The sequence below is a fragment of the Coregonus clupeaformis genome, unplaced genomic scaffold, assembly GCF_020615455.1.
Source record: "Coregonus clupeaformis isolate EN_2021a unplaced genomic scaffold, ASM2061545v1 scaf0001, whole genome shotgun sequence".
Lineage (NCBI taxonomy): Eukaryota > Metazoa > Chordata > Actinopteri > Salmoniformes > Salmonidae > Coregonus > Coregonus clupeaformis.
The window spans coordinates 1,187,501-1,211,408 of NW_025533456.1; the positions used below are offsets into that span (position 1 = coordinate 1,187,501).

The 23,908-nt window shown below is 42.0% G+C and overlaps 1 protein-coding gene across 5 annotated transcripts in view; it reads right to left on the reverse strand.

The window, feature by feature from the left end:
- Positions 1–23,908, reverse strand: part of svep1 (sushi, von Willebrand factor type A, EGF and pentraxin domain containing 1) — a 164,289-nt gene that overhangs the window by 93,903 nt on the left and 46,478 nt on the right. For all 5 annotated transcript variants that reach the window (XM_045212199.1, XM_045212197.1, XM_045212195.1 and 2 more), the window contains exon 4: positions 783–941. In XM_045212199.1, coding sequence (XP_045068134.1) covers positions 783–941 — 159 coding nt within the window. The remainder of the gene's footprint in view (positions 1–782; positions 942–23,908) is intronic.

The following is a 23,908-nucleotide window of genomic DNA, read 5'->3' on the forward strand; positions in this document are numbered from 1 at the left end:
CCTAAACTTACCCCCTAAGCCTAAAATAGCCTTTTTCCTTGTGGGGACCGGCAAAATGTCCACAATTTTCCTTGTTTTACTATCCTTGTGAGGACTTCTGGTCCCCACAAGGAGAGTAAAATCAAACACACGCACACACACACACACACATACAGCCCTGAAGCCTGGGTATTGAGGCTGATCCCTGCGGCAGATGCTTGGTTGTGGTGATGAAGCCAAAGGGCTTTGGGAAAGTTAACGGTCCTGACACAGTGGAAGAGAGCGTGAAAGCATAAGATTACAGGTTGTCAGACAGACAGATAGCACCTCTCTCTGCTCTGGGATCCACCAGTCTCTGGATGCGTCGCAAATGGCTCCCTGTTCCCTATATAGTGCACTACTTTGTGTAAAGGTAGTGCAATATGTAGGGAATAGGGTGCCATTTGGGACACACACTCTCTCAGCTGTAGAAAGGGGGGAAGGTCTGACACATGGACAAGGGCACGCTGTTGACTTATTGGTAGGGGAATGGGTGACGACATGGTACAGTGGTCAGTTATTATTACTACTGTACGTAGTTCAAGAAGCATCCTACGTGTGTCTGAGGGTGTGTGAACCCTAGGGAGTTAATACGTGTGCCGGTTTCCCAGATGCAGATTAAAGGGCAATTCCACCACTTTTTAATAATGAATTCTCCAATCAGTATGCTTTTTAGTCCAGGAATAGGTCTAATTAGTGTCTGTGAAAACGGCCTTGTGTGTCTGACTTTGGAAGTGTAGTGTGGACAGTCTAGAGCCTCAGACCTTCACAGGTCTTCCCTTGGGGCCTGTAGCCCTGCTTGCAGACACAGTCGCTGGGTGAGGTGCTGCTGGGCTGGGAGGTGTGGTGCTGGTCAGGGCAGGGCAGGCAGGTACCCAGGCCTCCAGGGGTACCCTCTGGCTTGTAGGTGCCAGGCGGGCACGCTGTACAGAAGACACAGAGACGTAACACTCAGTGTTAGACCCAACACAGACACCTAGCCAAGAAAAGTCATTAGTTGCCAGGGTTGGGGTCAACTCCACATCAATTCCAGTCCCACTGAAATTTCAATTCCAATGGTTCAATGCTTTCAATGAGGAACATTTGGAATTGGAGATGAAATTTGGTTACTTTCGGAATTGATTGGAATTGAAATGGAATTGACCCCAACCCTGTTAGTTGTATGTAAAGGAAGGACTGGTACATGTACAGACAGTATACACACACAAATGCAAAAACATGTCCTATTGACCATGAGCAAATTCTGAGATCACGGAGCTCTATAATAGTCCTATTGACTTGGCAATTCTGCTTTGTGTTAGAAGCACCTGAGACTGATCAGGAAGCTAGGGGTCAGGAAGCTGACTGGCTGTAGAGCTAGCAAGCTTGTTTTCAAACATTCCTCCATCGACTCTACACACTAAATCAGGGCTGCCCAATTCCTGTCCTGGAGGGCCGAAACACTTCTGTTTTTTTCTTCTACCTGGTAGTTAATTGCACTCACATGGTGTCCCACATCTAAATCAGTCCCTGGTTAGAAAAAGAGGATGAAAACCAGAAGTGTTTCGGCCCTCCAGCACCGGAATTGGGCAGCCCTGCACTAAATTATCCTCACAGAAGAAGATGGCCGTCTCAATGCATCCCTTGTGTTATAGAACAATTGTGTTATAGAGACCAGTTGTGTTAGAGACCAGTTTTGCTAGAGACCAGTTGTGTTATATAGATCAGTTGTGTTATAGACCAGTTGTGTTATAGACCAGTTGTGTTATGGACCAGTTGTGTTATAGAGACCAGTTGTGTTACAGACCAGTTGTGTTATAGACCAGTTGTGTTATAGACCAGTTGTGTTAGAGACCAGTTGTGTTATAGACCAGTTGTGTTACAGACCTGTTGTGATATAGACCAGTTGTGTTATAGACCAGTTGTGTTATAGAGACCAGTTGTGTTACAGACCAGTTGTGTTATTGACCAGTTGTGTTAGTGACCAGTTGTGTTAGAGACCAGTTGTGTTACAGAGACCAGTTGTGTTATAGAGACCTGTTGTGATATAGACCAGTTGTGTTAGAGACCAGTTGCGTTATAGACCAGTTGTGTTAGAGACCAGTTGTGTTAGAGACCAGTTGTGTTACAGAGACCAGTTGTGTTATAGACCAGTTGTGTTATAGAGCAGTTGTGTTAGAGACCAGTTGTGTTAGAGACCAATTGTGTTATAAACCATTTGTGTTAGAGACCAGTTTTGCTAGAGACCAGTTCTGTTATAGACTAGTTGTGTTATATACCAGTTGTGTTATAGACCATTTGTGTTAGAGACCAGTTGCATTATAGACCAGTTGTGTTAGAGACCAGTTGTGTTATAGAGACCAGTTGTGTTATAAACCAGTTATGTTATAGAGACCAGTAGTGTTAGAGACCAGTTGTGTTATAGAGACCAGTTGTGTTATAGAGACCAGTAGTGTTAGAGACCAGTTGTGTTATAGACCAGTTGTGTTACAGAGACCAGTTGTGTTATAGACCAGTTGTGTTACAGAGACCAGTTGTTTTATAGACCAGTTGTGTTATAAACCAGTTGTGGTATAGAGACCAGTTGTGTTATAGAGACCAGTTGTGTTATAGAGACCAGTTGTGTTATAGAGACCAGTTAGCTAACAGTACAGAAGGTCAGTAAATTGGTATCTCCAACTCACTATAATGGATAGGCCATACTCAATCAGAACTGTTTGTCAAACCACAATGCATGAATCCTGACAAAATATGAAGTTGGCGATATAAGAAGTGCACAGTTATGAAGGCAGCTGTATCATCTAGCTCTAGGCCATGTATGGGTGAAGGACAGAAAACACTGTGGCAGCTTGTTGAGACCAGAACACACGAAGCAGTGTAATAGAGGATACATGGTGTTGATTTGACTAATCAGTGTTCAGAACTAATTTACTACCCAACGCTAAGCTGGAGGTGGGAATTTTCTGTGTTGTCTTAGTAAGTGTTTGGGCACTAAGCCTATTTATAAATGTTTATTTAAATGGTGTATTATGAAAAATGTATGCACTCACTAACTGTAAGTCGCTAAATGACTAAAATGTAAAATATAGTACCAAGCTGCAGTCTGGAGAGGGGCCTCTCTCTCTCTCTCTCTCTCTCTCTCTCTCTCTCTCTCTCTCTCTCTCTCTCTCTCTCTCTCTCTCTCTCTCTCTCTCTCTCTCTCTCTCTCTCTCTCTCTCTCTCTCTCTCTCTCTCTCTCTCTCTCTCTCTCTCTCTCTCTCTCTCTCTCTCTCTCTCTCTCTCTCTCTCTCTCTCTCTCTCTCTCATGCCCTAGTGCTTAACAGGGGCCAGGCATTGCCACAGGAACAGATCCTCCATCATTCCTCACCTAAACACACCAGGGTCAGCCAAGCAGCGTTAACCGCCCCCTCGACCAGTAGCCTGCCACAGCCTGGAATAGCCCCCTCCCTCTCACCCACATCAAATACACCCCAGCTATGTGTAGACTGTACTGCATGTGGATCTGTGTGTGTGTTTGTGTGTTTGATCTGATAACTGAAGTAGCCCATACATTCTCAATGATATCCATCTTCAGCCTTTGAAGTCGGAGGTCAGAGAGGCCTTACATAAGCAAGCAGCAGAACCTGAAGGGTAAATGGCTGAATGTCTTCTCATCGTTCATTTTGAGGCCCCTGGAACCCCTTTTACAGCCTCCATTTAGAGTTTACAGGAAACACAGTTATTTATGCACGAATAATATTTCACTTGTAGTGAAACAGTGGAAATACTGTATTAAAGTTTAATTTTAATTCCTGGACTGGAAACTTGGTCTGGACTGGCTGGTCAGCTGGCTTAGGTAGACACTGGGGTTAGTAACAGACCTAGGCTCATATTCATAAAGCGTCTCAATGTAGGAGTGCTGATCTAGGATCAGTTTGGCTTTTCAGATTATAATGAATAAACAGAGGCAACCTGATCCTAGATCAGCACTCCTACTCCGAGACACTTTCTGAATACAGACCTGGATGTCAGTTTTCTCTACAGGGGGAGAGTTCTGAGGGGCCAGACCTGGCTCTCGCTGAAACACACATTGTGCACTGGGAGCGAGGGAGAAAGAAGGAGAGATGGATAGAGAGAGAAAAGGAGAGAAGGGAAAGAGAAAGGTAAACTAATAAATCTTAAAACGCCAAAACGAAAGACAGTGTTGGAAAGAAAACGTTGTGAATTTCCTAAATGTGTACCAGCGAAGCGTACCAGACTACACACTGTGATAGATCATGTGTACCAGCGAAGTGTACCAGACTACACACTGTGATAGATGCTCCCAAATGTGTTTGTTATGAATTATGCTCATAAATATCACCAACTGACCTTAGCCAAGAAGACCAACTGAGAGTAGATTTGAGACTGGAAAAGACTGACGGAAACCCTGAAAGTGAATCAAGAGCTAGCACATCTGCTACAGCCCCCAACGACCCACAAAGAGACTGCTTTCCTTCTCTTAGTGACAAGTCCACTGACCCCTGACTCCTATCGATACCCTCCATTTGGTCAGGAAGTAGGCCGTCAATGGTCCAGTCCAGATAATCTGTAAATTGGAGTTAGTGCGCCCAGGCCCAGGTTAAAATACCTCACAGAGCAGAGCACAACGGGTCTTCAACCCTCACATTTACATTTACATTTACGTCATTTAGCAGATGCTCTTATCCAGAGCGACTTACAAATAGGTGCATTCACCTTATAGCCAGTGGGATCACCACTTTACAATGTTGTTGTTGTTTTTTTTTTTTTTTTTTTTTTTAGGGGTTGGGGTTTGGGTTGGGGTAAGGGGGGTAGAAGGATTACTTTATCCTATCCCAGGTATTCCTTAAAGAGGTGGGGTTTCAAATGTCTCCGGAAGGTGGTGAGTGACTCCGCTGTCCTGGCGTCGTGAGGGAGCTTGTTCCACCATTGGGGTGCCAGAGCAGCGAACAGTTTTGACTGGGCTGAGCGGGAACTATGCTTCCGCAGAGGTAGGGGAGCCAGCAGGCCAGAGGTGCATGAACGCAATGCCCTCGTTTGGGTGTAGGGACTGATCAGAGCCTGAAGGTACGGAGGTGCCGTTCCCCTCACAGCTCCGTAGGCAAGCACCATGGTCTTGTCCCTCAGAGCTACATGTACGCTTTAAAACTTTTACTATGCATGGTTAGAATGGTAACAATATCTACAGAAAGAGGAAAGAGAATAGAGGTTTTACATCTAAATCCAATGAAAATGTGTGCGAGATATCAATCCTCAAGCACACAGGGACATGGTGGTAGGAAGCAGCTTAGGCCTAAGATGTCAAAAGAATGTCAGGAGGGCTGGTTTGAATCCCCCCAAATCTGTTGATGTACCCTTGAGCAAGGCACTTCACTTTAATTGCTCCTGTAAGTTGCTCTGGATAAGAACGCCTGCTAAATGACTAAAAGGTGAATGTAATGATTTCCATGTGCATCACTTTCAACGACATACAGTACCAGACAGATTCATCGGCATCATTTCTTGCTCATAACATTTTGAAGTAAGTCATTTAGACTGGCTCGTGAACTAACCATAGGAGCCAAAGAAGTCTCTCAAGAAGCCAAAGAAGACTATCAAATGAGAATCTTCTCTGTAGACCATGGCGAGTCTGTATTCGATTAGGGGGATCTCAAACAGAAAAACGGAAACACTGAAAGTGACTCCAGAAGAATACCCAGCACATCTGCACATCTCAGTCCCTAATAACAGTGACAGATTAGCTGAGTCCAACAAATTCCCCCATCAGCGAAAAGGCCACCAGCGTCTTCCTTTTGGTCTGTCTCTATCTTCCCATGTGGGGAGCAACTGGGGAACGTACAAATCACTGCTATTCTGTTTGTTGTCTGAAAATAACCATAGCTATCTTTACGTCTTGATCAAATGTACAATACAAACATATCTTAAGCTTAGTATCTACTGTACTGTTGGACAGGCGCAATCCCTGTGGTCCTCTTTAAAAATTGGCGTTTTGGGTTTCCAGATACAGTGCATTCGGACCCCTTCCCTTTTTCCACATTGTGTTACGTTACAGATTTAACCAGGGGGGAAACAGTCATACATACATTCACAAAGAACAAGGTACTGTACAGATGTAGGATCTTAATTTGATCACTCTTTTGCTGCTGACATTTTTTCTGGACAGCAGGAAACGCAAACTTGTAGTATATTCAAGGTTTAAAAAGGCTTCAAAAGTTTGTAATTTTCACTTGAGAATGTCAGACTTGATTTGCCCTAACATTTCCTGTTGCTGCAGGATTTATTTTCCTGCTGTAGCAAACTGGCTTAAATTAAAATCCTACAGTACATCTGTAGCTACATGACAACATATTGTGCACACCTCAATGTGACGTATTGTCTCTATGTCACCAGAATAGTTAATAGTTTCAGAACAGTATGTAGGGGATCTAGTTTCAGTCCAGTATGTAGGGGATCTAGTTTCAGACCAGTATATAGGGGATCTAGTTTCAGTTGTTTATTTTACGCTTGCTATGTTAGGTTAGTAAAACCGGAACAGTTTAAGCTAGCGACTCTCACGAACACGACAGTGTAACTTATTTTGCTCTACAACATCCACAAGCAGTCGTCTGACGCCCAAGTTGTAATTTCGAAGATGTCTTCTCACAAAACCGACTGTCCAGACGTAACTGTTTGAGCTACAAACTAATAAGTCACCAAAATTGACAGGTAAAACTCTCACGAACGTTTAGCACTCACTTGTTTTGCTTTATGACCTACACAAGCTCAGGGGAAGGTAACCCTGTATAAATGACACAAAAGCTAATAGGGTGTAAAAGTGCCATAACCAAAGTGACTAAATATGGCAACAAAAAAAACATGCAAATGCCTGAGTTTTCTTATTTCTCCTAGATATAGGACAGACACTTCAAAATCGTATTCCTCATGATTAATTTTTTGACTGTCTGTTTTGTCATTTATAAATCTGTTATTCAATGCGTTTCCATGGGCTATAGCAGTAAAGGCCAAATTAAATATTTTATCCCCCAAAAAATGTACACTATATATACAAAAGTATGTGGACACCACTTCAAATTAGTGAATTCGGCTATTTCAGCCACCTCCCGTTGCTGACAGGTGTATAAAATCGAGCACACAGCCATACAATCTCCATAGACAAACATTGGCAGTAGAAAGGCCTAACTGAAGAGCACAGTGACTTTCAATGTGGCACCGTCATTGGATGCCACCTTTCCAACAACTTAGTTCATCCAATTTCTGCCCTGCTAGAGCTGCCCCGGTCAACGGTAAGTGCTGTTATTGTGAAGTGGAAACGTCTAGGAGCAACAACGGCTCAGCCGCAAAGTGGTAGGCCACAGAAGCTCACAGAACGGGACCGCTGAGTGCTGAAGCACGTAGCGCGTAAAAAATATTCTGTCCTCAGTTGCAACACTCACTACCGAGTTCCAAACTGCCTCTGGAAGCAACTTCAGCACAATAACTGTTCGTCGGGGCTACATGAAATGGGTTTCCATGGCCGAGCAGCCGCACACAAGCCTAAGATCACCATGTGCAATGCCAAGCGTCAGCTGGAGTGGTGGAAAGCTCGCCGCCATTGGACTCTGGAACAGCGTAAATGCGTTCTCTGGAGTGATTAATCACGCTTTACCATCTGGCAGTCCGACGGACAAATCTGGGTTTAGAGGAAGCCAGGAGAACGCTACCTGCCCGAATGCATAGTGCCAACTGTAAAGTTTGGTGGAGGAGGAATAATGGTCTGGGGCTGTTTTTCATGGTTCGGGCTAGGCCCCTTATATATATTAGCTTAGTAGATATAGCGAACCAAGGGCTTAGACTTAGAGCCGTAGAGAACCACTGGTATGTCTGAGGAGGAGGGGGGGATACCGCTGCCCATCTGGCCAGGAACAGAGCATCTGGGGGGAGACTCTCATGGAAAAACACCTCTCCGGATCTCTCTCTGGACCCTCCTGACTGGATAGGAACTGTCGTCCAACGTCTGTCTTTCAGTACCTGTTTAGCTGTTTAGCTGCTTACTGCATTTCATTCCCATAGCAATCTGAGTTTACCCAAATTGTTACGTACCTCTGGTGGATTTTCAAGGCCAGCCTGAGCTATCCTGTCTTGCACATTACAGCTGTGTCCCAAATAGCACCCTATTCACTATACAGAATATAAATATAGAGCCTCTGATCAAAAGTAGTGCACTACATAGGGAATAGGGTGCCATTTGAGAGACAGATTATATGTTTCCTGTTTCCAAGAAGCCAAGTTAGTCCAATGTGAGAGCAAAGTAAAGCAAGGCAACCACAAAACAAATGCCAAAACACAGGTTGTTCCTAGATAATGAGTTGCACAATGGGTCAGTTGGACTTTAAAGAACGCTCTGTACTGAGAAATCCGGGAATACAAATGATGACCTCATCAACAGAAAGGATTACACTCAATGCTCTCCTTACTGTACCTCCTGTTCATATTGTCATAAAGCTCATTAGTATGTTGGCTAAGAGTGTTTTTATACTTCTTAGTTACATGATCTGAAGGCTGTGTTGGGGGAATTGGAAAGCACACATATACACACACACACACGCACGCACACACACACACACACACACACACACACACACACACACACACACACACACACACACACAGACACACACACATTTAAATACTTTATTTGAATCCACCAATCAAATTTACAAAACAAGGATCCAAACATTTCAAAGGTCCCTGTATGCATGGCACTCAAGGGTACAGAAAGCACTTCCTTCTTCAAACAGCTTGGCTGCCCACGACAGCTGAAACAGAGCAGTCCCTAGCCAATTGCTTCGCCCTAGATTGAAGCAGCTTCTCGGCAAAGGCCTGCGCCATGTAGCTGTCAAATGAGCAGCCCACTTCTAAAATGAGCACCTCCCCCTGGCCTCCCCCACAACAACAATATCTGGCGTATTTGGCACACAGGAAAACACATCATCATCAACATCAAACCAGCTTCCCCTTACACAAATTGTTTATGCATGTGTGCTATTGGTGAGACCACTTGTCTCACCTCGCTGGCTATCAGGTCAACACACACACACACACACACACACACACACACACACACACACACACACACACACACACACACACAGCAGCAGCACCAGCAGCACCAGCGCTCTGTACCTCAGATAGCCTAAACAACAGGAGGTGTTAACTGACTAACAGAGAACATGGACACTTAAAGGACACTATACATCGTCCAATCCCTCTGGTACAACGCCATACATAAGCAACATACTGTACACACACACATACACACACAAACAGTAACATGCATATACACACTAGCGCATGCAAGGATCCATGCGCACACACACACACACTCACACACTTCCTCCCTTGAGGAACATTCCTGTTTTAAGAGTAGGGGTTAAGACAGGCTGGGGTGTCAGGAATGGACGTGGGGGGGTTGATGGGGGTGGGTTGGCTCTGAGTTCAGGCAGAGGAGCTGTGTTCACTCATATAGGCCCTGGCTTTGACTGATAGGGGACCCAGACAAGATGATGGGAGGAAGAGAGTGAGAGAGAGAGATAATGAGGGAAAGATAGATAGAGGGATAGACCAACAAAGAGAGAGAGAGGGAGAGAGAGACAGAGTGAATGAGACTGAGAGGGAGAGAGACAGAAAGAGAGAGAGACAGAAAGACCAAGAGAAAGAGAGATCAAGGGAGATGAGAGTGAGAGACAGAGAGAGAGGGTTTTGTTCTAGAGTGCAGATGCTAACTTCCTGAATCCTCCCCCCTTGGGCCTCAGATGGAGCGTGTGGCCCTCTTCATCACCTCTTCCTGGAGGAGCTAACTCTGGACAGACCACAGAACACCCTGACACCCTGACACTAACACAACACCTACTGAGAGATGGGGTCAGGACAGAGGGAGAGGAGAGACGGGGTGGAGGGAGGGGAGAGAGAGAGTACACAAAAAATGTAGAGAGAAATAGGGGTCAGGGTGAAAGGAGAAGGGAGAATAGGGTGAGAGTGAGAGAGAGCGTGCGATAGAGAGAGAGAGAGAGAGAGAGAGAGAGAGAGAGAGAGAAGAGAGAGTCAGAGAAAGGGAGTCAGAGTGAGAGAAAGAAAGAAAGAAAGAAAGAAAGAAAGAAAGAAAGAAAGAAAGAAAGAAAGAAAGAAAGAAAGAAAGAAAGAAAGAAAGAAAGAAAGAAAGAAAGAAAGAAAGAAAGAAAGAAAGAAAGAAAGAAAGAAAGATAGAAAGAAACAAACAAAGAAACAAAGAAACAAAGAAAGAAACAAAGAAAGAAAGAAACAAAGAAACAAAGAAAGAAAGAAAGAAAGAAAGAAAGAAAGAAAGAAAGAAAGAAAGAAAGAAAGAAAGAAAGAAAGAAAGAAAGAAACAGGGATAGAGCCCAAGAGGCCCTCAGACAAAAAGAGGGCATGTTAAAAATAGGGTAAATTAAGAGTCAAACAGGGCATTACACTGCCACGTGTCAAGCTTACGTATGCAGTGAGCATAAGTTTGCGTGTGTGCATGTCAAATCAAATCAAATCAAATCAAATGTATTGGTCACATACACATGGTTAGCAGATGTTATTGCGAGTGTAGCGAAATGCTTGTGCTTTTAGTTCCGACAGTGCAGCAATATCTAGCAAGTAATATCTAACAGTTCTACAACAAATATCTAATACACACCAATCTAAGTAAAGGAATGGAATAAGAATATATAAATATATGGATGAGCAATGTCATTATCAGAGTGGCATAGTCTAAGATGCAATAGATAGTATAGAATACATATACAGTGGGGAAAAAAAGTATTTACATTTACATCATTTAGCAGACGCTCTTATCCAGAGCGACTTACAGTTAGTGAATACATATATATATATATTTTTTATACTGGCCCCCCGTGGGAATCGAACCCACAACCCTGGCGTTGCAAACGCCATGCTCTATCAACTGAGTTACATCCTGCCGGCCATTCCCTCCCCTACCCTGGACGACGCCTGGGCCAATTGTGCGCCGCCCCCATGAGTCTCCCGGTCGCGGCCGGCTGCGACAGAGCCTGGATTCGAACCAGGATCTCTAGTGGCACAGTTAGCACTGCGATGCAGTGCCTTAGACCACTGCGCCACTCAGGAGAATTTTAGTCAGCCAGATTTAGTCAGTTAGTCAGATTTAGTCAGCCACCAATTGTGCAAGTTCTCCCACTTAAAAAGATGAGAGTGGCCTGTAATTTTCATCATAGGTACACGTCAACTATGACAGACAAATTGAGAATTTTTTTCTCCAGAAAATCACATTGTAGGATTTTGAATGAATTTATATGCAAATTATGGTGGAAAATAAGTATTTGGTCACCTACAAACAAGCAAGATTTCTGGCTCTCACAGACCTGTAACTTCTTCTTTAAGAGGCTCCTCTGTCCTCCACTCGTTACCTGTATTAATGGCACCTGTTTGAACTTGTTATCAGTATAAAGGACACCTGTCCACAACCTCAAACAGCCACACTCCAAACTCCACTATGGCCAAGACCAAAGAGCTGTCAAAGGACACCAGAAACAAAATTGTAGACCTGCACCAGGCTGGGAAGACTGAATCTGCAATAGGTAAGCAGCTTGGTTTGAAGAAATCAACTGTGGGAGCAATTATTAGGAAATGGAAGACATACAAGACCACTGATAATCTCCCTCGATCTGGGGCTCCACGCAAGATCTCACCCCGTGGGGTCAAAATGATCACAAGAACGGTGAGCAAAAATCCCAGAACCACACGGGGGGACCTAGTGAATGACCTGCAGAGAGCTGGGACCAAAGTAACAAAGCCTACCATCAGTAACACACTACGTCGCCAGGGACTCAAATCCTGCAGTGCCAGACGTGTCCCCCTGCTTAAGCCAGTACATGTCCAGGCCCGTCTGAAGTTTGCTAGAGTGCATTTGGATGATCCAGAAGAGGATTGGGAGAATGTCATATGGTCAGATGAAACCAAAATATAACTTTTTGGTAAAAACTCAACTCGTCGTGTTTGGAGGACAAAGAATGCTGAGTTGCATCCAAAGAACACCATACCTACTGTGAAGCATGGGGGTGGAAACATCATGCTTTGGGGCTGTTTTTTCTGCAAAGGGACTAGGACGACTGATCCGTGTAAAGGAAAGAATGAATGGGGCCATGTATCGTGAGATTTTGAGTGAAAACCTCCTTCCATCAGCAAGGGCATTGAAGATGAAACGTGGCTGGGTCTTTCAGCATGACAATGATCCCAAACACACCGCCCGGGCAACGAAGGAGTGGCTTCGTAGAAGCATTTCAAGGTCCTGGGTGGCCTAGCCAGTCTCCAGATCTCAACCCCATAGAAAATCTTTGGAGGGAGTTGTAAGTTCGTGTTGCCCAGCGACAGCCCCAAAACATCACTGCTCTAGAGGAGATCTGCATGGAGGAATGGGCCAAAATACCAGCAACAGTGTGTGAAAACCTTGTGAAGACTTACAGAAAACGTTTGACCTGTGTCATTGCCAACAAAGGGTATATAACAAAGTATTGAGAAACTTTTGTTATTGACCAAATACTTATTTTCCACCATAATTTGCAAATAAATGAATAAAAAATCCTACAATGTGAATTTCTGGATTTTTTTTCCTCATTTTGTCTGTCATAGTTGACGTGTACCTATGATGAAAATTACAGGCCTCTCTCATCTTTTTAAGTGGGAGAACTTGCACAACTGGTGGCTGACTAAATACTTTTTTTCCCCACTGTACATATGAGATGGGTAACGCAAGATATGTAAACATTATTAAGATAGTATAGAATACAGTATATACATATGAGATAGGTAATGCAAGATATGTAAACATTAAAGTGGCATTATTAAAGTGACTAGTGTTCCATTTATTAAAGTGGCCAGTGATTTTCAAGTCTGTATGTAGGCAGCAGCCTCTCTGTGCTAGTGATGGCTGTTTAACAGTCTGATGGCCTTGAGATAGAAGCTGTTTTATAGTCTCTCGGTCGCCTTCTGGATGATAGCGGGGTGAACAGGCAGTAGCTCGGGTGGTAGTTGTCCTTGATTATCTTTTTGGCCTTCCTGTGACATCAAGTGCTGTAGGTGTCCTGGAGGGCAGGTAGTTTGCCCCCGGTGATGTGTTCTGCAGACTGCACCACCCTCTGGAGAGCCCTGCGGTTGTGGGCGGTGCAGTTGCCGTACCAGGCATTGATACAGCCCAACAGGATGCTCTCAATTGTACATCTGTAAAAGTTTGTGAGGGTTTTAGGGGACAGGCCAAATTTCTTCAGCCTCCTGAGGTTGAAGAGACGCTGTTGCGCCTTCTTCACCACAATGTCTGTGTGGATGGACCATTTCAGTTTGTCAGTGATATGTACACCGAAGAACTTAACTTCTCCACTGCTGTCCCGTCGATGTGGATAGGGGGGTACACCCTCTGCTGTTTCCTGAAGTCCACGATCATCTCCTTTGTTTTTTTTACGTTGAGTGAGAGGTTATTTTCCTGACAGTGTGTGACTGTGTGTGTCTAGTGTCGTGTATTGGGATTATGCCTTTGTTAAATGTTTTTCTTGAAGAAATGGAATGTTGTTTATGTTAGGTCAAATGTAGCCGTTTGGAGGGTGACGCCCCAGGGGAGACTGGTGATTGGCCAGAAGAGGGAGCCACCCATCTTTTTGCATTGTTTATAAGTAGGGGCTAGACAAAGAAAGGGCAGAATGGCCATTGCAATCTGGGACGCCGTTCTCCGGATGTCATGACATCTGTCACTTATGCTGAAGCTTGTGATATGAATAAACCTTATGATCCAAGTTCAGTATGAGCGGACTCCTTTGTTCATCAGCAATAATTGCCACCATTCACCCGATACGACAAATGGCGCCCAACGTGGGGCTGGTCTGCATCTCTCCTCTGTTTCATTCAGCCGCCAAGCTAACTCGCTTTGAAGCCATGGCCAGACAAGGGTGAGTTTTTCTTACCGCTTTGGAGCTTGTTAGGTTGGATACTGCTTGTGTACACTGGAGAAATGTACCATACGACCGTGCCTCGTGTGGCGTTATTGCTGATAACTGGGGGTCTGGCTAATCATTATAAAAAATTTAAAACAGCACAAAAGTGGGTAGAGCTTATGGATTGTTTATAGAGATGTGTTGCTTGAATAGTAAGTCAAGAACAATCGGGGCCAAGATATGTATACAAGTTAGGACATTGCAGGATTTGATAAGCCCTCTGAACAAACGGGGCGACCCATAGGGTGGGCCATAAAATCCTAAAAACGCAGTCGGTGTGATTAGGTGTGTTTTGGGGACACGAGTTTTGGAATATAAATTCTATTGATGTTACATCTCAGCTGGTGGTTGACGAAGCATTTGTCTGGAGTAGCCTCTCATAAAATATCCAGAACTCACGGCAGCCTAAAGTTAGGACAAAGGAAAAAGTAATTAAAGACGCAATGTCGGGTGCATTGTTTTTATGCTACATGGTGCATACAGGCTAAGGCTAAATGCTAATGCTAAATGCTAATATGCTGCATGCTAACATGTGACCGTGGAGGTCCACTGCGATGGGAATAAAGCCTCTTAAATTATGTTTGTATGTGGAATTTCGGTTCTATGTTTTGTGAGCGCTGTTAAATGTTGTTTGACTGAGGGGGAAGCGGAGGTACAGCAGGACTGTTAACCGTCTATTTGGGGTTAGGGAGAGATCTAAGAATCTCCCTTCCACGGTGAAAAAGTATTTTTGAATGTATCGCGCATGCGTGGGATTTTACTAAACAACACATCTGTTACACTGCAGGGGGAGACAGGGAGACACAGACGAGGGAACAAAGAGGAGAGATTTTAACACGAATCTTAGTTTTAAAGCGGCTGCTGTTTGAAAATGAAACAATTTGTTGAGATGTAGTGAATTTATAAAGTAAATATATGTTGACGGATTATAATGAATTAAATTAAATGACGGATTAAAAATTAAATAAAAATGTTATTGATCTATTTAGTCCTGAGTTGATTCTTAGAGCGAATGTGAACGAAGGAATATTGAATGGTTGGAAATACTCAGTAATTGCATTAACTACTAAAATGTTATTCTGTGTCTTTGTTCTTCTGTCATATGAGAGGAACGATAAGCGAGAGGAGAGAGAGAGGAGATACAGGAAGTGCTGACGTGACATCATGTGACGCGACAGAGGATCAGATATCAGGCTAGTTCACAAAATCTTCCCCTAACAGGATATGTGACGTTATGACAATTTCACATAGGCTTGGCAAATACTGATTTGAATAAAATTTGCATTTTGGAGTCTCTGTGCATCACTGGGCTGGATTACAGTTCGGTTGGAAATCAGGTACGGACAGTATTCTGGAATTAAGATACTTGGGTGCATATTAAACAATGGAGTTTATGGGAATTGTAGTGTTGTAAGGTTAGAAGGCTTTGTTTTTGGGATTGCTTTGAAGTTGACTAACTTACATTTACTTTCCTGATGGATTGTGGTAAGATAGCCACTAATTGATAAATGGGTAAGTTAGGATATAGAAATAAAAAATTGGTTTTAAATTATTCATAATTTTTAATTGATTTTTTAATTGATTTTTTATTTTAATTAGAAATGGTTTTTGAATAAAACATTTAATTGAATTTTTTAGTATTCATATTTTAGTTGATTTGATTTTGGAAAAATAAATAAATAAAAATTTTGGGGGGAGTTGTTTAGTTATATTAATAATTAAAGGGGGGAAGCCATAGGCTATATAGTCTAAAATAAGATAATTCATAATAAAGGAATATAAAAGAGTAGTTACAATGGGGAGAAAGGACAGCAAGGCTATAAAAGTCATTACACCGATTGATATAGTACAAAATAGTAACCCTTTAACTAAAGTATTGCTAGGTTATCCGGCAAATGAAACAAAAGTTGCCCTTCATTCTCAAACAAAAACTGATAAAAGATTCCAGCGATAAGATAAACAAAGGTATAGAAAAGGCGACAGAAAAACTAATGGCAGAAGTTAGTATACCTTTCTCACACACGGATTCAGCAAAAAGACGCCCACCTTACGAGAAGGAAGTAGAGCTTAGGGATGTTTATCCTCAGCTTCCAGGGATCATCCAGGAGGGTGATTGTTGCATCAGAGATGAAGATGAATAATAGATAGAGGACAAGCAGAAACGACCAGAAAGATGAATCCAAAACTCCAGAAGGAAGAAAAACCGAGATGTCTGGAAACTAAGAGAAGAATGAGGTTCGGAAAGATGAGGATGAAGATACAGAGGAAGAAAAACTGCTAAGAAAAGGATCCCAAGAATTGGAGGAGAAGAATACATTGAGGAGGAAAAAGGTCACTAGTAAGAAGATGATGGAAGATGATATTTCGAGGACAGAACTTAGAATATAAGCTTTTGAAGAATCCTGATATGTCAACAGCAAGAAAGAACAGGATCAAGAAACTCTCAGAAAACTCAATCATACAACTGGTGGAGAAGAGAAGCTTTGGTTATGAAGAATCAGAGTGAACCAAATCAACAATCACTGTTACAGCTTCAACTGAACAATATCAAATGCAATTGTACCAGCCAAGGGGGTACCAGGTGTTTCATATCCACAGCCAGTTTCTGGACAGACACAGAATTGGAGAGGAAGAGGACGAGAAGGCTTAGAAGGAGGAGGAAGATTTCAGCTACACTTCCAGCAACTTTCAGAAGACTGTTATAATTATGGACAGGTTGGTCACTTTACCTGTGAGTGCAATAAGTCAGGAGGAAACAACAGAGAACATTTTTAAGGAAGATACAGGGGCCAGTCAAGATCACCTGTTCTCCAGGTGAACCCTAAGGATTCTAGAGTGCCTAGAAGATCCGGAAGGGGGGTGTCAGCTGGTAGCACCGATTAGAGAAGAAGAGAAAATATTTAACAATTGAAGTAAAAACAGAGGACTATGAGAAATAATGGTGAATAGGGGAAAAACTTATCTGTGTTCAGCCTAAAGAGGTTAAACATCTCACTATGTAAAATTAACTAATTAGGATAGGGATTTGAGGTAGTAAAACAGTTGATTCCTCTTACGGAACCAATTGAGCTCTGCTATAAAGATCAGAAAATTACAATACCCATACTGGTATCAGAACATATACCTATTGCATTGTTGGAAAGAGATGCATTGTGTAAATTGGACTGTACAATAAGATGTACACTAAACGGCTGTCTGGTAGAAGATTTTAAAAAAAGTAGGGTTTTTGGGAATCATATTGGCTTAAAAAGATAATATCATAGGAAGGATGATAATCTATTAGACTGCCTATTAGACAATCTGTCTGAAAAATAAAGTTAAAAGGGGTGACTGTTATTCTGGGTTACATTCTTACACCAAGGGATTTCAGGCTAGGCTAAAAGGTGTTTAGTCGTTTGCCAAGTCTGTGTGTAAAGAAGTCAGAAGCAGGTGGGGACTTTCCCAATCACATATTCTAAAAATTGGTGGTAAATGGATTTTGTGAATAAATCAGTGGGAAAAGGTTTTTAAAGGTTAGGAGAAAAGATTAGATTAAAAAGTTAGGAGAACTAGGTTGAAGGAACTCTAAGACAGTAAGCTAAGTTTCAAAGTTAGTAGTAAGAGAGAGAACAGTAGTGAAGGACACTTTAGAGTAGGGAGATCAAGGTAATTATAGGTGTATTTTTATAATCAAAAGTTTGAGAGGTAGGACTGAGAGTTGGGAAAAAGTGACACTAGTGGTGATAGATGGAAGTACAAGCAAAGAGTTCAAAGCTTTGGGGAAAATGGATGAAGTAACTAAGGACATTAACACTTCAGTCTATTAAAACAACAGTGAGAAGCAATTTAACTCTTTCAACATTGATAGTTATTAAAGCCATAAATATATCGCATTTGATTATAAGGGAACCAATAGCTCCAGCACCAATTTTAGAGGAAAAGACTGTTATTAGGGTTAGGATGGGGACGTTCCTCCCACATGGAGAGATAATTATGGAGAAGAAGTATTGTTATCAGGACCAGATGTAGAACCTGTTGCACCTAGTCAAAGGAGGTATAGTTTGTACAACGATATGAAGTGGAAGAGGGTTATGAGTGACTGTTCATTCATTTTGTGTAATGTTACAGAGAAAGATCAGGGAGAATATATGTGTACTTATCTAGTGCAAGCATTAAAATTTGTTCCGGTTAAGAATTATTGGTTAAAAGACTATGTAATTCATAAAGTAACGCTTATGATGGAAGATTTGAAGTCTGTTGAAGTTTCCACAGTCACCGAAGGAGTTCAGGAAGTATATTATTACAGTAGCCACTCCAACAGTAAATAATACACATAGGATATCGGTAGCTTTCGCACTAGAAGTAGTTAAGAGTGTTAATACATCAACTAAATCAACTACTTTAATGGTAACTTTGGAAAGGGATTAATGATACGATGGCAATGGCAAATCTTAGGAAGTATGACACCGACAACAACTTTTCTGAAATTAAAGGGGGTAGCAAGAAGGACTCAGGGGTTTATGTTACGGATGGAGAGTACTGTCAATGATAGTACGAATAGGGTTAAAATAGGAGAGCAGATAGTAGTAGAGAACAATATAGATTCATCTGAAATAGTGATATTATCATGGAGGTACAGGATGAGGTCTTTGATTTTAATGACAGACAAGGAGAGGTATCTGATCAGTACCGCTCGTTAGGGAAGAGAGAAACTAAATGGATGGGTTTGATTCTTCTGTTGTGAAAATTAGAGATAGCAGCTCATTCTGTAATATCAGTGAGGAATCTTGAGGGTCCATGTCTGTTGAGAATTCCAGCACCAAACATGTTAGAGACGGTCGCTCGACCTCTATCAAGTATTGGTCAATCTTAGGCTTTGTCATGGCTGTTGTATCAGCAACAACAATCAGTAACAGATAAAATAATGTCATTGTCAAAACATTTGTTGAAGCCTAGGTTTTAGATGTTCTTGGTTAAATGAATTACCCTATGGGAATTTGTTTGATGTGAAGTAAAATCAGGTAACAGCGAACCCTGGAGCGTTTGAGGTGAAACCATTGAGGGCTAAAAGTTGTTTTGTTCTAATAAAACATATGAGGTAAGGGGTATGTTTATGGGAATATCAGATTGTGATGATTATATGATGACTTTGGATAAGCACGAACATAAGGTTAGAGAGGACAAATATAATGTAACTTTTTATGTACCAGTTAGTAAGAAAAGCAGGACTTTGATGGTTAAAAGATTAGCTTTTGCCTGACAATGTGACTATGGGGAATTTTAGAGATATTTAGAGGGTTTGTGGTGATAAAGCGTATATATTCTTACCCTATGGATGGATAGGATGTTCTTACATGTCAACGTTGAAGCTTCCATATGAGGTTTCTACCATTAAAAGAGGGGTACCACCGGACACAGATAAATCTAGGGTTGGAAATAGGATGAAAAGAGACATGGAGACATGTCATAGTCTTCAAGCCTATCATTGAAGGATAAATCTAAGGGAGAAGGGGGGACTTTTTCCATGGTATGGTGTAACATTTGGGAAGATCATATTGATAATATTAGTTATACTTTGATTCCAGATAGTTCAGATAATATCACTGGGGTTATAGATGCATTGAAGAATATAAGGGATGCATTTGGTAGATCTGAAGGAGCTGGATGGTCAGCAAAGACTTGGTTGCAAGATCAGGTAGGCCCAGTAGGGGCAGTGATGGTTCAGATTTTAGTTGCAGCTTTGATAGCACTGTGTGTGAGGTTTGTAATTTGTTACTGACCTTTGAGAAAGCTATGAGATTGAGATAGGTTGGAGAGTGATGCCTGGAGACAACACTCAGATGCCGGTGTTGACTGTTCCTGATCTGGATGAAGATGGACAAGTGGAACTGAATGGATAAATATCATTTTTGATTTTTTGATCATTTAAAAAAAAAAAAATCAATATTAGTGTGATTTTAGTATGATTTTATGAATCAAAGGGGGGAAGTGGGTTAATGTGATTCATACATCATTTATATATAATTTCTATATTCTTAGTTGATATTGATGTTCAATTTGAAAGTGTTGTTTTGCAAAAGATACTGTTTGGTCTTTTCTTTTCTTTCAGAAGCATTTGGGGGAACATGTGGAGATTGAAATACTCAAACAAGGACAATATGAAAGGACAATATGACTGGAGGAGATGAAACAAGGAGGGTGTGGCCGATTCCATCATCAACAATCCATTGGAAGAGGAGACTACGGGGAGATGAAGTGTAGTGGACTACATTCCAGTGTCTGCAATGACATATTTCATGTGTAATACATAATTTGTGTCATACTCTTACGTATTAATTTTTGTAGAATGATATTTGATGTTATTGAATACATGTGAGGATCTTAGATGTTTTTGTTTATTTCGTTGATGCTTAGGGACAGGGAGTCTAGGCAGGGAGAGGTCCACTGTAGGGTCCAATGGGTTGACCAGCCTTAGAGTGGATATTTTTTGGATAGGATTTTGTTTGCAGGGGCTTACATGTGTATTTAATTGCATCATAGTTTCAAATGCATTTACATTGTTTATGAGTTTATCTGGAGTACCGAGGTGGTTGCCTGGGGCAGAGGGACCGTGAGAGAATTTTACTGTCTTGATTGATGGATGGATTTGGAACGAAGGTTGCCAGACAGTTTTTCGCTCTTACACTCCATAAAGATTTGTTCATATTTCATAGTAATGTATTCACACTTCATAAACAGTTATTCATATTTCATAGAAAGGTATTTACACTCTAGAGAAGAATGTTTTTGGTTTAATGTTAAAGATACTCAATAAGATAAATTGTCACTTGTCATAATCCTATTCTGTTTGTTTTCGAGACTGTTTAGTCTCGAAGGGGGGAAATGTCGTGTATTGGGATTATGCCTTTGTTAAATGTTTTTCTTGAAGAAATGGAATGTTGTTTATGTTAGGTCAAATGTAGCCGTTTGGAGGGTGACGCCCCAGGGGAGACTGGTGATTGGCCAGAAGAGGGAGCCACCCATCTTTTTGCATTGTTTATAAGTAGGGGCTAGACAAAGAAAGGGCAGAACGGCCATTGCAATCTGGGACGCCGTTCTCCGGATGTCATGACATCTGTCACTTATGCTGAAGCTTGTGATATGAATAAACCTTATGATCCAAGTTCAGTATGAGCGGACTCCTTTGTTCATCAGCAATAATTGCCACCATTCACCCGATACGACACTAGCATTTTTATAGAGAGTGTGTGTCTAGCGTGTGTGTGTGTGTAGCATGCCTGGTGCTGTCTTCACCTCCTGGGTGCATGAGCTGCCACGGTCCCTGGGCCCCCAGGAAGAGGATTTAACAAGGGGGGTTTCTAGTGTGTATAATGGCTACTTTATACCACACTGTAAAGTCAATCCTCTTTTTATGGTTGGGAGGGTGGGATGGGGGGAAGTGAAGGGAAGGGAAGAGAGAGAGGAAAAGGAGGAACGAGGGATGGATGGGGGAGTGTTAATGATGCAGTGAGGCTGTGGCAGTTTCACGGCTGCTCGTTTTTCAAGCCCCCCTGCAGGGCTGCACACACACAATCACAGGCTCTCTCTCTCTCTCTCTCTCTCTCTCTCTCTCTCTCTCTCTCTCTCTCTCTCTCTCTCTCTCTCTCTCTCTCTCTCTCTCTCTCTCTCTCTCTCTCTCTCTCTCTCTCTCTCTCTCTCTCTCTCTCTCTCTCTCTTTTTACGACAACAGCTATGTTTGTTTTACAGGGTTTTCACAATGTCCCTGTCCTACATCACAGTCCCCCTCTCTCAAAGTCATCAATTAAACGGTTATATACGTATATATCTTTTAAAGAGTTACATGCTGGTGATCCTGATTGTGATAGGTAATGCAGTCAGTGTACAGGACAGTGAATCTGATGTACTACTCATCAGATTCTAACAAGGATCCCATATTCCATATCTCTATTCTTACACTGACATTGGGTCTCTCTCCATAGATCTCATTCAGATTACTCAGCCAATGCGTTCTGAGCATCCGTCCGTCTGTCTCTCTGATGGCGCCAGGCCAGCCTGGTCCTGTTTCAGTCCGTCCGTCCATTGACTGAGAGAGGGGCACTGGCACCCTCTACTACAACAGAGCCACGACATTGGAACAAGTGCTGTGTCCCAAATGGCACCCTATTCCCTAGTGCACTACTTTTGATTAGAGTCCATGGGCCCAGGTCAAATGTAGTGCAATATTGTATTCCCCTCCTCAACAACAGAAAATCCACAAATCTAAACCTCTAAACCTCCAGCCTATCAATTTAAGAAATGAGGAGACCCCCCCTCTTGACCCTCCGACCTCTTCGTATCCTCAGAGAATCTCAGGCATTCGCAGAGTCGGTCACCCCTGCCAAAAAAGTGTTTTGTTGAGCAACTCTGCAGCTTTTATTTTGGACTAAAAGTCTGTGTTTTGTTTCTGTGGGCGCGTTGCCATTGGTTGTTGGGAAAGGGGGGCCTCATATTTAGGACGAGATCCTTCATGGATACGCTTACATAACCTTAGCAGACACACACACACATACGCACATACAGTGCCATCAGAAAGTATTCACACTCCTTGGCTTTTCCATATTTTGTTGTATTACAGACTGAATTTAAAATTGATTAAATTGAGATTTGATGTCACTGGCCTACACAGACAATTTTACAAATTAATTACAAATGAAAAGCTGAAATGTCTTGAGTCAATAAGTATTCAACCCCTTTGTTATGGCAAGCCTAAATAAGTTAAGCAGTAAACATGTGTTATAAGTCACATAATAAGTTGCGTGGAATCACTCTGTGTGCAATAATAGTGTTTAACATGATTTTTGAATCTCTGTGCCCCACACATACAATTAACTGTAAGGTCCCTCAGTCGAGCATTGAATATCAAACAAAGATTCAACCACAAAGACCAGTGAGGGTTTCCAATGCCTCGCAAAGAAGGACACCTATTGGTAGACAGGTACATAAATAAAAAGCAGACATTGAATATCCCTTTGAGAATGGTGAAGTTATTAATTACACTTTGGATGGTGTATCAATACACTGAGTCACTACAAAGATACAGGCATCCTTCCTAACTCAGTTGCCGGAGAGGAAAGAAACCGCTCAGGGATTTCACCATGAGGCCAATGGTGACTTTAAAACAGTTTAATGGCTGTGATAGGAGAAAACTGTGGATGGATCAACAACATTGTAGTTACTCCACAATACTAACATAAATGACAGTGCAAAGAAGGAAGCCTGTACAGAATAAAAATATTCCTAAACATGCATCCTGTTTGCAATAAGGCACTAAAGTAAAACTGCAAAAAATGTGGCAAAGAAATTAACTTTATGTCCTGAATACAAAGCATTATGTTTGGGGCAAATCAAACACAGCACCTCACTTAGTACCACTCTTCATATTTTCAAGCATGATGGTGGCTTCATCATGTTATGGATATGCTTGTCATCGGAAAGGACTAGGGTGTTTTTTTAGGACAAAAATAAATGGAATAGAGCTAAGCTCAGGCAAAATCCTAGAGAAAAACCTGGTTCAGTCTGCTTTCCAACAGACACTAGGAGACAAATTCACCTTTCAGCAGGACAATAACCTAAAACACAAGGCCAAATATACACTGGAGTTGCTTACCAAGATTACATTGAATGTTCCTGAGAGGCCTAGTTACAGTTTGGACTTAAATCGGCTTGAAAATCTATGGAAAGCCTTGAAAATGGCTGTCTAGCAGTGATCAACAACCAACTTGACAGAGCTTGAATAATTTTTTTAAGAATAATGTGCAAATATTGTACAATCCAGGTGTGCAAAGCTCTTAGAGACTTACCCAGAAAGGCTCACAGCTGTAATCGATTACAAAGGTGATTCTAACATGTATTGACTCAGGGGTGTGAATACTTATGCAAATGAGAGCTTT